At 50.5% G+C, this 12,470-nt stretch overlaps 1 protein-coding gene across 2 annotated transcripts in view; it reads left to right on the top strand.

The window, feature by feature from the left end:
* The window catches only part of Smad3 (SMAD family member 3), a 107,273-nt gene that overhangs the window by 82,204 nt on the left and 12,599 nt on the right, over window positions 1–12,470 (top strand). The window contains exons 2-5 of one of the 2 annotated variants that reach the window (XM_090358142.1): window positions 1,905–2,098; window positions 2,260–2,391; window positions 3,408–3,482; window positions 7,039–7,089. In XM_090358142.1, coding sequence (XP_090214268.1) covers window positions 1,905–2,098; window positions 2,260–2,391; window positions 3,408–3,482; window positions 7,039–7,089 — 452 coding nt within the window. The remainder of the gene's footprint in view (window positions 1–1,904; window positions 2,099–2,259; window positions 2,392–3,407; window positions 3,483–7,038; window positions 7,090–12,470) is intronic. The other variant, XM_090358141.1, reaches the window with a different exon arrangement.

The raw sequence follows: 12,470 nt of genomic DNA, 5'->3' as shown, positions 1-12,470 counted from the left end.
CCTGAGTTCAAGCCCCAGTACCAGGGCAATAATTAGATAGACAAATACATGAATAATAAATCAACTGTTGATAGTTGAAATAATTTCTATATCGTTATTCCTATAGCCAAAGGGCCATTGCCTCAAAAAAAAGCACACTCCTAGCCTCCTCGATCTACCTGTCTCTCTCTCTGTCTCTTTCTGTTTCTCTCTCTCTCTCTCTCTCTGTCTTTCTCTCCTTTTCTGTCTCTCTCTTTCTCTCCCCCCCCTTTCCTTCCCTCCCCCCCTTCCCTCGATCTCACTTTCCCTCACTCGCTCCTCTGTGGCCTGAGGTCTTTCCCTAGGGCCTTCCCCAGCAGAAGCCTCAGGCCAGCCTTTGTTGGGACTTTTGTCAAACTCTGACCCGTGGCCACTTCCCTAATCTCTGGGTGTTCAGTGGCTTTGCCAGAAAGCGAGAAGAGCTGAGTAACTCTCTCCCCCACACCGCTACCCACTCTCCCTTTCTCCCTCCATCAACCCAGCCTCCGTCCCTGTGGGCCAGAGCGGGGTTAGAGAGGATGGTGCCCATTGCCTGGGGCTTGCCAGTGCCTCTTCAGATGGTACCGAGCCCCAGGCAGTCTGGAGTTGAGGAAACTGAGGATCTCAGAGACCTCATGCCTTGCCAGGATTTCCTTGACCATAGGACTCCACATCTGGCAGTCCCCCTCCCCCCCCCCCCCCCCCCCGTGCCTTTTAGATGAGTCCTAAGCTATCCTCTTTGTTCTACTTGGTAATTACTGTGTTTCAGCTATCAGGGTCCTTGGTCCTGGGCTCCTGGGACAGATGTTAATTACATCCTTCCAGATGTTCTTAGCAGCTCCCCATCAGCCTTTATGACCAAGTCCAATACTGCCCTTCCCCCTTCCCTCCCCTATTCTCAGACCAGGGCTTGGAGGTCAGCTGGACTTGTTTTGCTGTCATTGATGTATCTGGATGCATCTGATCAGCCTCTCCTTCACAGAGAGGGGGTCAGTGTTGTTTAGCCACACCCATCTTGGGGGGCCTTGGTCATTGTGTCTCTGCCAGCCCTGCCCAGTGGTTAGAAATACTGTGCCACTAAGTATGGGGGACCTAGGATGGACTTTGCTTGTGAAAAAGGCAGTGTCACCTCTTTTGTGTGGGAATGGGGCTTAAACGCAGGGCCCTGCACTCTTGGCCTTTTCGTTCAAGACCTGTACTCTACCATCTGAACCACACGTCCACTTCCAGCTTTTTGATGGCTAATTGGAGATAAGAGTCTCATGGACTAGCGCATTTCCTGTCTCAACCTCTTGAGTATCTTGGATTACAGGCATGAGTTGCCAACACTTAACCAATGTCATCTTTGATGGGGTTCTCTCTATACTCCCCTTTCCCATGCGTCTTGCTCCCCTTAACTTGTTGATCATGGGGCCTATTTCACACACGCACACACACACACACTCACTCACACACACATACAGAGGTGTTCTTGTGCATGTGTGTGTGCCTAGCCCACTTACTGATTATAGCAAAAGGGCAGACTTTTTTTTTTTTATCATAGCCTTCCAAGCCATCCAGCCTCCATTCTTCCTGCCACCCCAGCTGTGTCTTGTACCTGCTCTCTTATCTGTTCCTGTGGTCACCCCTCCTGAGCATGGCCACACAATTGGTACCATGTCCTTTGGTGGGATACAAGCCAAGTGCCTGTCCTTCTGTGGCTGGATGCTAGGCCCTCTTTACCTCTGTCTTCTTTCTTGTGGGTCTGTTTGCATCTGAGGTCCATTTAGCAGGAACGGTTTTGCTCTCCTGAGCCTCTTCACCTGAGCAGGCATGAAGGAGCAGCTCATACGTCTTCAGGGCTGGACTTAGGAGAAGGCAGCTCCACTGATTCCTTAATTTTTTTTTGTCCCTTCCTTCCCCCTCAGGTCCCTGGATGGCCGGCTGCAGGTGTCTCACCGGAAAGGACTTCCTCACGTCATCTACTGCCGTCTGTGGCGATGGCCCGACCTGCACAGCCACCACGAGCTACGGGCCATGGAGCTGTGTGAGTTTGCCTTCAATATGAAGAAAGACGAGGTGTGCGTGAACCCTTACCACTACCAGAGAGTGGAGACACCAGGTACTCTGCCACCATTACTGCCTAGGGTTTAAAGGCCTTTCCCCCACCTCCTTCTCCTTGCTGGGAGGGTTTGCGGGACTCTGGGGGTGGGGCGGGGGTGAAGGGGTGGCTTTGCAGCCAGCCTGGCCTGGTTACTGAGCATCTCTGTGTTCCCTGGGCAGTTCTACCTCCTGTGTTAGTGCCACGACACACAGAGATTCCGGCCGAGTTTCCTCCCCTAGATGACTACAGCCATTCCATTCCTGAGAATACCAACTTCCCTGCTGGCATCGAGCCCCAGAGCAATATTCCAGGTAGGCTGAGGAGGAAGCCAGGAGCCACTGATGGTGTGTCCCCCCCCCTTGGTGTGTCCCCCGTTGTCGCGTCCTCTCCTCCTCACACAGCCCTGGACCCCTCCTGACTCAGAACTGCTTCCCTATTGGGAGATCACTGTGGCCTTAGCTCCCCACTCATAATGATGCTTTTCTTGGCAAGAGGAAGCAGCGTGACCCTTCCGCCCAGCTGCAGCCCAGTCATTTATTTTGGAAGCGGAAATAGCAGTACTGTGTTTCTCTTGCCACCCTTTGCTCCCCCCCCACCTCCCTCACTACCAGTAGTACTGGGGTTCACGCAGGATTCCCATGATTGCTTAGAGGAGGGGAGGTTGGGTATTAGAGTCCAGGGTGAACCAGCCCAGGGCCCATTAAATGCCAGGACTATAAGTTGTCAGGATGATAATACAAATACTGTGTGAATCACCCAACTGTGCTTTGGGCATCCAGGGGATTTGGGCTCAGCCACACCAGGGCCAGGCAGGGCAGCGCTTGCTTGCTTGCTGGGGCAGTCACCCAGATGGCTTCCTTTTAGAGTGTTCTAATTTGGACGTGGCTTTGGCTCTCTCTGGGTTGGCTAGTGGGCTGAGGTTAGCTGTGGCCCGTGTGTCTCGCGTCCAGAGCACAGGGAAAGACTTGTTCTTTAGCCTTTTCGGATCTTTGCAGGTAACTCTGACCTGGGAGGTTTGCCTTCTTTGTCAGAAAGCAGACTGTGGGGTGGTGGGGGTGGCTGGGGGCTTCCAGAAACATCCCATAGTCTGCTGTCACTGAATGGCTCGCTTGCTAGAAGCTAAGCCATGTATGTCTCCACAGAGAGCAATTGAATCTGCTCAGGAGGAGACATGGGGGGTGGGGAAGCTGGAGCTGGAGCTGGACAGGCCCTGAGCATGAGAATCCAGAAGCTGGTATCCCTCACTGCAGCACCCTCTTAGTACCTCACACTGGAGAGGGCCAAGCCATGGTTGCCTTTTAATGGACCCTTGCCTTCTGGTTCCCAGAGACCCCACCTCCCGGCTACCTGAGTGAAGATGGAGAAACCAGTGACCACCAGATGAACCACAGTATGGATGCAGGTCAGCTGGGTACCCCAAGTCCAAACTGAGCCTGTCCCTCCCCACTTTCCTTCCCCTCCCTACTTTTTTTCTGTCTCATGGGTGTAAGACACTTAGTTCAGGTGCTGGCTTCACAGGGTTCCCGCTGTGGCTGTGACAGGGCCCAAGGGAGACCACATAGAGCCATATAAACTTTTATTTTATTTTGCTAGGCCTGGGGCTTGAACTCAGAGCCTTCATGCTGTCCCTGAGCCTCTTTTTGCTCAAGGCTAGCACTCTACCCCTTGAGCCACAGTACCAATTTTGGCTACTGAGTAGTTTTTGGAGATAAGAGTCTCCGGGACTTTTCTTCCCTGGCTGGCTTCAGTAACACACACACACACACACACACACACACACACACACACACACACACACACACACACACACACACACACACTGTTCAGAAGCATGAATGGAGAAATAGTTGCTTTTTTTTTTTTTTTTTTTCTGATAGCCAGCAGAGACCTTAGGGATAACTACTTTTCTCGGGTGGCCAAATGTGACCAGCATGCTCAGATCAGGAGAGATCTGGCCTAATGTTCTCTTTCCACATCTCCAGATGTTTCCCACATCATTTATTATGGGACCAAACTGGCTCCAAACCAGCAGCGGCCTTGAACAGAAACCCAGCTGCGATAGGGAGCTGCGTTGTGTGTGATTGGGTGAGGGGAGGGGTGGGGGAAGAGGGAGCCGAGCAGATGTCCCATCTCGATGGTGGCAGGCACGCTTGTGTACACACACACACACACACACACACACACACACACAACCTGCAGGCATAGGTGATAGGCTCTGGGACCATTGCAGGGTTGTATGGGAAGCAGGCTAGCCACACAATGAATGTTCCTCCAGCTCTCCTGGGCTCTTCCTTGCCTTCCTTTCTTGTTTTCCTCCTCATTGCTGTCTGTCTCTGTCATTTACCATTATGAACAAACAAGAACCAGAGGGCATGCGCTCTGTGTACGGGCGGGGAATCACCATCTAGCCACCTCTCCACCTCTTCTCCCTTCCAGCCCTTCTTCTTCCTCTTTCCTCCTGTCTCATTTTTATCTTTCCTGTCCTTTCTTCTGATTGCAGCACTCTGTTGTAATCATGATTTCTCTAAGAGAGGGGCAGGCTGGGTTTGGGGAGTCTAGCCAGCTTAAACATGGATGGGTAAAAGTCTCTATTTTCTGTTCTTCCTCAGAGCTGACCATCTGGATCCCCAGCCCTTTGCTTGCAGGGCTTGGTTTCCTTGTCAAGGTGTTTTTGTCACCTTGGTCACCTTTGGATCTCCCCCTAGCACCAAACATGTCCTAGGAGACTAGGGAGAAAGTTCTAGAGTTTTCAGTCTTTGTGAATCCAGCCAACACAAAGTAAACATATTTACTGACTGATTAGTGTGTACCAGTCATGATGATAGCGTGTGTGTGTGTGTGTGTGTGTGTGTGTGTGTGTGTGACAGAGAGAGAGAGAGAGAGAGAGAGAGAGAGAGAGATGTGTCTGTCACTAGGGATTGAACTCAGGTCTCTAGCACTTAAGTCATGCCCCAGCTCATTTTTGTGCTAGTTAATTTTCAGCTGGTTTTCAAACCACAGTCCTACTCACACTTCCCAAGTATGTGCCACCATGCCTGGCTGCGTTAGCAACTTTATAGAACAGTCTTCCTTAAGTTATGCAAGTCAAAGAACAGACCACATTATCCCCATTTTCTGCCACAGGGGAAAATTGAGGCTCAAAAAGCTTAGGAGATATTTGATCACCACCGACTCTGGTTCCTGTCCTCTTGGATTCTGTGTTATGAGGGAGAAGAAACTGTGGTCTACCTCTGTTGCCATGGAGATTCTAGCTGTGAGACAAAAGAACACCCAGTTGCTGGGCCAGGTGGCTCATGCCTATAATCCTAGCCACTGAGGAGGCTGAGATCTGAGGCTTGTGGTTCAAAGCCAGCCTAGGAAGGAAGGTCTGTGAGACTCTTATCTCCAGTTAGCCACCAGAAAACTGGAAGTGGTATTGTGGCTCTACATGGTCGAGCAATAACCTTGAGCTGAAGAACTCAGGGACAGCGCCCAGGCTCAGAGTTCAAACCCCACAGCTGACTAAAATGAAAAGAATCCATAGGAAAGTACAAGATGGTATGTGCTTGAGACCCAGAGCAGGCCCAGCCTTAAGGACTGTGGTGTCTTTGTCTTTCTGTAAGTCACCAGGCAGCAGGAACCACATGGGAACAGATGGGGTGGGGGGTGGGGGGAGACAGGGGTCCATAGCAGGAGGCTGCTGTGTGGAAAGGCAGCTACAGGATTTCTTTGATGGCTGACACTGTGCGCATTTCCTTTCTTCTGGGGTTGAGGGGAAGAGACAAGGTTACAGAGTGTGAATTAGGTAGAGTTGGACATGTTCCCATGTGAGCCATCTTGCTTTGCACTAAATCTCTGTCTGATTGCTGAGTTACAGGAATTCCCAAGACCGGTTTATGAATTTCCTAAAGTTGATATTTTGAGGTACTGGAGCTGCTGTATCTGGGTGGGGGGTGGGCATGGCAGAATTCAGTGGGAAACACCAGGGTGCCTATAACGGTATCACCTGTCAGAGCTGTTTGGGGTGTGTGTGTGTGTCCTAGGGCTTGAACTCAGGGCCTGGGAACTGAGTTGGAGCTTTTGTGGCTCAAGGCTAGCATTCTTCCACTTGAGCCACAATTCCAGTTCCAACTTTTTGATGGTTAACTGGAGATAAGAGTCTCACAGTCCAGGCTGGCTTCAAACCACAATCCTCAGATCTCAGCCAGGATTTATAGTAACCAGGATTATAGGGTGAGCCAACAGCGTGTAGCTGCAGATGTCTGTTTTGTCCTGGTCTTTTTGGCGTTTGTTTATTCAGCATAGATGTCTGAGCTTTGCCTTTGTATGTTTTTACTTTCACTTCAAAGAATGGAATATGTTGTGCTATTGTGTAAACATGTTTCCAAATAGGCTTTTGAGTGTCTGTGTGTTTCCAGACCTTGCCTGACAATATTAGAGATGCTTAAAGTTTCTGTAAAATGAGCCAATTATAGTTGGGTGCCAGTGGCTCATAACTGTCATCCTAGCTACTCAAGAGGATGAGATCTCAGGATTATGGTTTGAAACCAGCTGGGTTTCTAATTAAACAACAAAAAGCCAGAAGTGGTACTGTGGCTCAAGTGGCTCAAGAGCAGTAATCTAGAGAGAAAAAACTAAGGCCTTAACATCCAAGACCTGAGTTCAAGCTGAGAACGGCAGGAGGACTCTTATCTTCTCCTTTTCCTGGGCACAGTTTACTTTTCCTAAGGGCAAGGCTGTGAGCAGAACACAGCCCTGGGCTGAGGCCTTGTGTATGATCTCAGGCGACTCTGAGGCCCTCAATTCCATCCATCCAGAGGAAAGGAGGCCAGACCAGGCTTCTCCAGGCGTGGTCTAGGATTTTCGGCCGTGGTGATGATTAGCTACGCGTCTTGATGAAGTGTCAAGTAATTCAGCTCCTTCTCCCCCGCCTCCCTGCGATCATCTATGAAGTCTCACAACTATGTCTCACCTCGCAGGTTCTCCAAACCTATCCCCGAATCCGATGTCCCCAGCACACAATAACTTGGGTGAGTATGTCCGGGAACCCTTCTGGATGCAGGCCACTGGTGGCTCTTGTGGGTGGGGGGCCTTGAAGGTGAGGCTGCTATACCAGCCCAGGCCACGCCCACTGGGTTCTGGTTATAGCCATGTTGGGTCACCGCAGAACAGGGAAACTTGAGAGCCGTGGCGGCAGCAAAGGCACCTAGGTCGGGATTGTGTTTCCCCTGGGTGGCATTCAGACGTGAGTGAATGAAAATCCCCCAGACCTTAGACCTCAGAGATGGGGCTGTGGTCAGCCAAGCACATGGTGTGGTTTGGGGCAGGGCCATAGGCAGCTGTGCACACTCAGCTGTCAGCTTCCATTGACTTCACGCAAACGCAGTTATTTGTCTTGAAACCATTTTGTTTTGTTTTTTTTTTGGTCAGTCGTGGGGCTTGAACTCTGGGTCTGGATGCTGTCCCTGAGCTCTTCAGCTCAAAGCTACCACCCTAACCCTTGAGCCACAGTGCCACTTCTAGTTTTCTGATAGTTAATTGGAGATAAGAGTTTCACTGACTTTCTTGCCCAGGCTGGCTTTGAACAGAGATCCTCAGATACCAGCCTCCTGAATAGGTAGGATTACAGGTGTGAGCCACAGGCACTTGGCCCTGGTTATTGATTCAGTTTTTATTTTTATTTTTTTCTGGTCCTGAGGCTTGAACTCAGAGCCCACTTACTGTCCGTGAACAATTTTGCTCAAGGCTAGCACTCTGCCCTGTGAGCCACAGCTCCACTTCCAGCTGTGTGTGTGTGTGTGTGTGTGTGTGTCTGTCTGTCTGTCTGTGTGTCTGTGTGTGTCTGTGTGTGTCTGTGTGTGTAATTAGCGATAAGAGTCTCATGGACTTTCCTGTCCAGGCTGGCATCTAACCATGATCCTCCAGAGCTTAGCCTCCTGGATAGCTAGGACCAGAGATGTGGGCCTGGTTCATTTGTAACAATTTGTTAGGAAAGCAGCAACATTTGAAGGACCTGGCAGGGAATGCCACTGTACCCATAATGATGCCACCTGCCACAGCTGTGCTTTCTCCTGTGTTTTCTTTTGTTGTTCTTTTTCTGGTATTTGTGCCTCCTGCATAGATGTCTGGGATTTGCCTGTAGGGGCACCGTGTGTATTATTTGTGTTATTTTGTAAATGTGTTGGCATATCTGGATGCCTTGGGTTCTGGCTTGCTTTATCTCCTGAGGTTTTTAGAGCATCACGCCATTGTTCACAAACAGTTCCCTCTGTTGGACTGCCAGGCCAGAGCTCCCTAGCATTGTGGGGCCAGCCAGCCAGTGTCCTTGAGCTCTTAGACAGCTGTGTGGAGGCTGTGGCTGGAGCACCATGAAATGTCTGGGCTGTTTTGTTTTTGTTTGTGCCAACACTGAGCCTTGAACTCAGAACCTTGCCATCTTTCTTAGCTTTTGTGATCGAGGTTGGCACTCTGCCACTTGAGCCACATCTCCACTTCTGGCCTTTTGCTGGTTAATTGGATATAAGGGTCTCATGGACTTTCCTGCCCCAACTGGCTTTGAACTATGAGCTTCAGATCTTACCCTCCTCCTGGGTAGCTTGGATTACAGGTGTGAGCTACCAGTGCCTGGCATGTCTTGTTTTTATTGAGGGAACTTCTGATACTCTGGCCTGGTAGTTCTGGTTATCTTGAGGCTTTGCAAGCTTGACCCTCACGAAATGGTTCGAGAACAATGATTAATATCAAGCATGGGTGTCAGAGTGGGTTGACTCTCATGCTAATGTGTTTCTAGACCTTGACTGACAATGTCAGATAAACCATCATTCGGAAAATTAGAGCTACCTGAAGGCATTTTTGCTGGTCCTGAGGCTTGAACTCAGGGCCTGGATGTTTTGCTCAAGGCTAGCACTCTACCACTTAAATCATAGCTCCACTTCTGGCTTTTTTCTTTTCTTTTTCTCTGGTTTAATGAGAGCAAAGAATCTCACAGACTTTTCTGCCCAGGCTGGCTTTGAACTCTGACCCTAGATCTCTACCTTCTGAGTAGCTTAGGATGACAGGGGAGAGTCACTGGCCCCCAGCTCAGGGATGTGTTTTACTGTCTTTGTAGCATAATATCAGCTGTGAGTGCTGAGCTTTGCCAAGACCATGCCAATGTGGATAGGGAAAGACCTTTCTGGGGGTTCTCCATGGTCTTGTTTGTTGGGTTCCTCAAAACAATAACTAGTTATAGAACAAGAGGCTGGAGAGCTGGCAGCTGGTGGCCCATGTCTGTAATCCTAACTACTCAGGAGGCCGAGATCCAAGAATCCTGGTTGGAAGACACCGGGTCAAGGAAGTCATTAGACTCATCTCTAATTAACTAGCAAAAAAAAACCTCTGGAAGTGGAGCTGTGGTTCAAGTGGTAGAGCATTAGCTTTGAGTAAAAAAGCTAAGGAACAATGCCCAGGCTTTCAGTTCAAGTCCCAGTACTGGCACGTGTATATATATGTACACACACACACACACACACACACACACACACACACACACTTGATAGTGTTGTAAGCTATGTTCTGATGGCTCAGACCTGTAATCCTAGCTACTTAGGAGGCTGAGATCTGAGGATGGTGGTTCAAAGCCAGCCTGGGCAGGAAAGCCTGTGGGACTCTTATCTCCAACTACCAAAAGTCCAGCAGTGACCCAAGTGGTAGAGCACTAGTCCTGTGCACAAAACATAAGGAAGGACAGGGCTCAGGCCCTGAGTTCAAGCCCCATGACCAACAACAACAAAAAAAGAAAGAAGGACATTATTTTGGAAGTTATTATACGGAAAGAAAAATGTGAGACATCTAGCTTCCTCTTTCATGTCCCCCCCACATTCCAGTGTGGGCCCCCAGGTCTAGGAAAAGTTGAGTATCTTGCTACACAGCAAAACCACACCCCAAAAACATGATCAAGGCCCAGCGAGGGCATATTGCACCTGGGAGCCCCAGGACATTGGCTTTGCAGTGGGCCATGAGCAGGTGATGTGTTGTTACACACAGTGCTGGGTGAGTCACCTGGAATTTCCCAAGCGTGTCACTCAGAAGGGTAGGAACAAGGGAAGGGAAAGGAGGTGGCGGGAGAAGAGTGGAGAAAGGTAATGTGCCAGCTCCTGCCAGGTGAGTAAGCTGTTCCCTGCTTTCCTGTGTGGGGACCCAGAGGCGGGGGGCAGGAGCACCCCAGGGGCAGCTGCTGAGCTGGAGTTGCCACTGGTCCTGGAGAGAAGGCAGAAGCCAGGTCATAAGCCTGATCAGGAGCCACGTGTGCTCATGCTGCCACATAGCGCGCTTTCTTCCTTCCTCCCTCTCTCCTCCCTCCCTTTCCTTTTCCTGTTTTCTTGTTTTTCCAGTCCTAGGGCTTGAACTCAGGGCCCGAGCACTGCCCTTGAGTTTTTGTGCTCAAGGCTACTGCTCTCCCACTTGAGTGACAACTCCATTTCCAGCCTTTTTTGGGGGGGTCCTTAATTGGTGAAAGCTTGGGGATGGCTTTGAACTGTGATCTTCAGATCGCGGTCTTCTGATAGGTAGGACTGCACATGTGAGCCGCTGACGCCAGGTACGAGGTACTTTCTCAGGCTGTCTCTAGCTTCAGTCTCACGTAGATTTAAATTCACAGGCCAGACGTCATGATGAGAGACAGGAATTGCTCCTGTTCTGTGTCCTCCCCTTCCTGGGACCTGTAGACTTTGTTGTTGTTCTTGGTTGCAATGAGCTGTTAAGAGGCAAAAAGATCACAAGCTTCTTGTGTGTGTGTGTGTGTGTGTGTGTGTGTGTGTGTGTGTGTGTGTGTGTGTCCGTCCATCCGTCCGTCCGTCCGTCCATCTGTCCATCCGTCCGTCTGTCCATCCGTCCGTCCGTCCATCCGTCCGTCCGTCCCATCTATCCTAGGGCTTGGAGTCAGGGCCTAGGCACTATCTGTCAGGAATTATTGTTTTGCTCAAGGCCAGTGCACTTCCCCTTGAACCACAGCCCCATTTCAGGCTTCTTGATGGTTAATTGCACTTTCACGCCCTGGTTGGTTTGAACCGTGATCTTCACATCTCAGCCTCCTGAGTAGCTAGCACGACAGGCGGGAGCCATCGAGCTCCTGGCCCCCACAAGGTTGCATTTATGCATATTTCACCTACTTGCTTTTAGTCTCAGAGCGCTAGGCTGCAATGAGAGACTGAAGTTGGGGACACAGCCGGCCTGAGCCTATAGAGTGCTAATGCCTCAGGGTGGGGCGCTCAGTACCAGGGGGCGTGAAGGAGTCAGGGAATGCCTTCCAGTCGTGCAGTGGGCCTTACAGGTCAGAAGCTGCAGGGTAAGGGGCAAGAACAGCCAAGGGAGCACATGGATGGGAAAGGGAATGTAGGGGCAGTGTGTGGAGTGTCCCTGGAGATGGAGGCAGAGCTGACTGGAGCTGGAGGGATGGAAAGTCCAGGTAAGGCAGGCAAGTGCGTTAAGCCTGAGCACTGGAGAATATTCCTGTCTAGGCCTTTGTCCACTCCCTGTTGCCTTTTCCTTCCTTCCTTTCTTCCTTCCTTCCTTCCTTCCTTCCTTCCTTCCTTCCTTCCTTCCTTCCTTCCTTCTTTCCTCCCTCCCTCCCTTCTTCCCTCCCTCCCTCCCTCCCTTCTTTCCTACCCTTCCTCCCCCTCTCTCTTTTTCTTTCTCATCCAAGTCCAGGAGCTTGAACTCATGATCTTACTTAGCTTTTTTCACCCAAGTCTGGCATTCTACCATTGGAGTCACAGCTCCAGTTTCTGCTTCTTGTGGTTCACTGGAGACTGCCCTGGCTGACCTGGAACCGTCGTCCTCAGATTCCTAGTCTCCCGAGGAGCTAGGATTACAGGCGTGAGCTCCAGCAATTGCCTGCTTTCCGTTAGAGCAGAAAGTGAATTTTCCCCCTTCAAGCTCGCCTTTGCCAGGTTCAGATCTTTTGCACATGTTATTAAGAGGCATCTCTGAACCCAGGCATTGCCTTCTGGATTTTATTCTGTTTTCTTTTCCTTAAACAAAACAGAAAGTCTATGCCAGCTTGGAACAGGCCTCAAAACTAAAGCTGGCCAATGTGTTTGGCTGGCAGGGGGCCAGCCAAGAACTAAGCACCCCACACCATTTAAGAGAGTCTGGCCAACACTACGTGTAGAGGAGGGGCCACGGCCACTGCACTGGAGGATGCTGTACGTCCACCACCACTGCTCTAGAAAAAGATTAGCATGGCCCAGCAGTCTGGTAGGACCAGGGCTGCGGCCTTGGCATGTGCCATTGTCTACCAGCCCAGGTATTCAGAGTCTCTGTTTTCTTTTGTCTGTCATGGGGCTTGAACTCTGGGCCTGGGCACTGTCATTGAGCTCTTCAGCCTAAGGTTACCACCCTATCCCTGGAGCCACCATGTCACTTCTGGTCT

The sequence above is a fragment of the Megascapheus bottae genome, chromosome 25 (genome assembly GCF_031878675.1).
Source record: "Megascapheus bottae isolate mThoBot1 chromosome 25, mThoBot2.hap1, whole genome shotgun sequence".
Lineage (NCBI taxonomy): Eukaryota > Metazoa > Chordata > Mammalia > Rodentia > Geomyidae > Megascapheus > Megascapheus bottae.
This window is presented reverse-complemented; position numbering and strand designations above follow the sequence as displayed.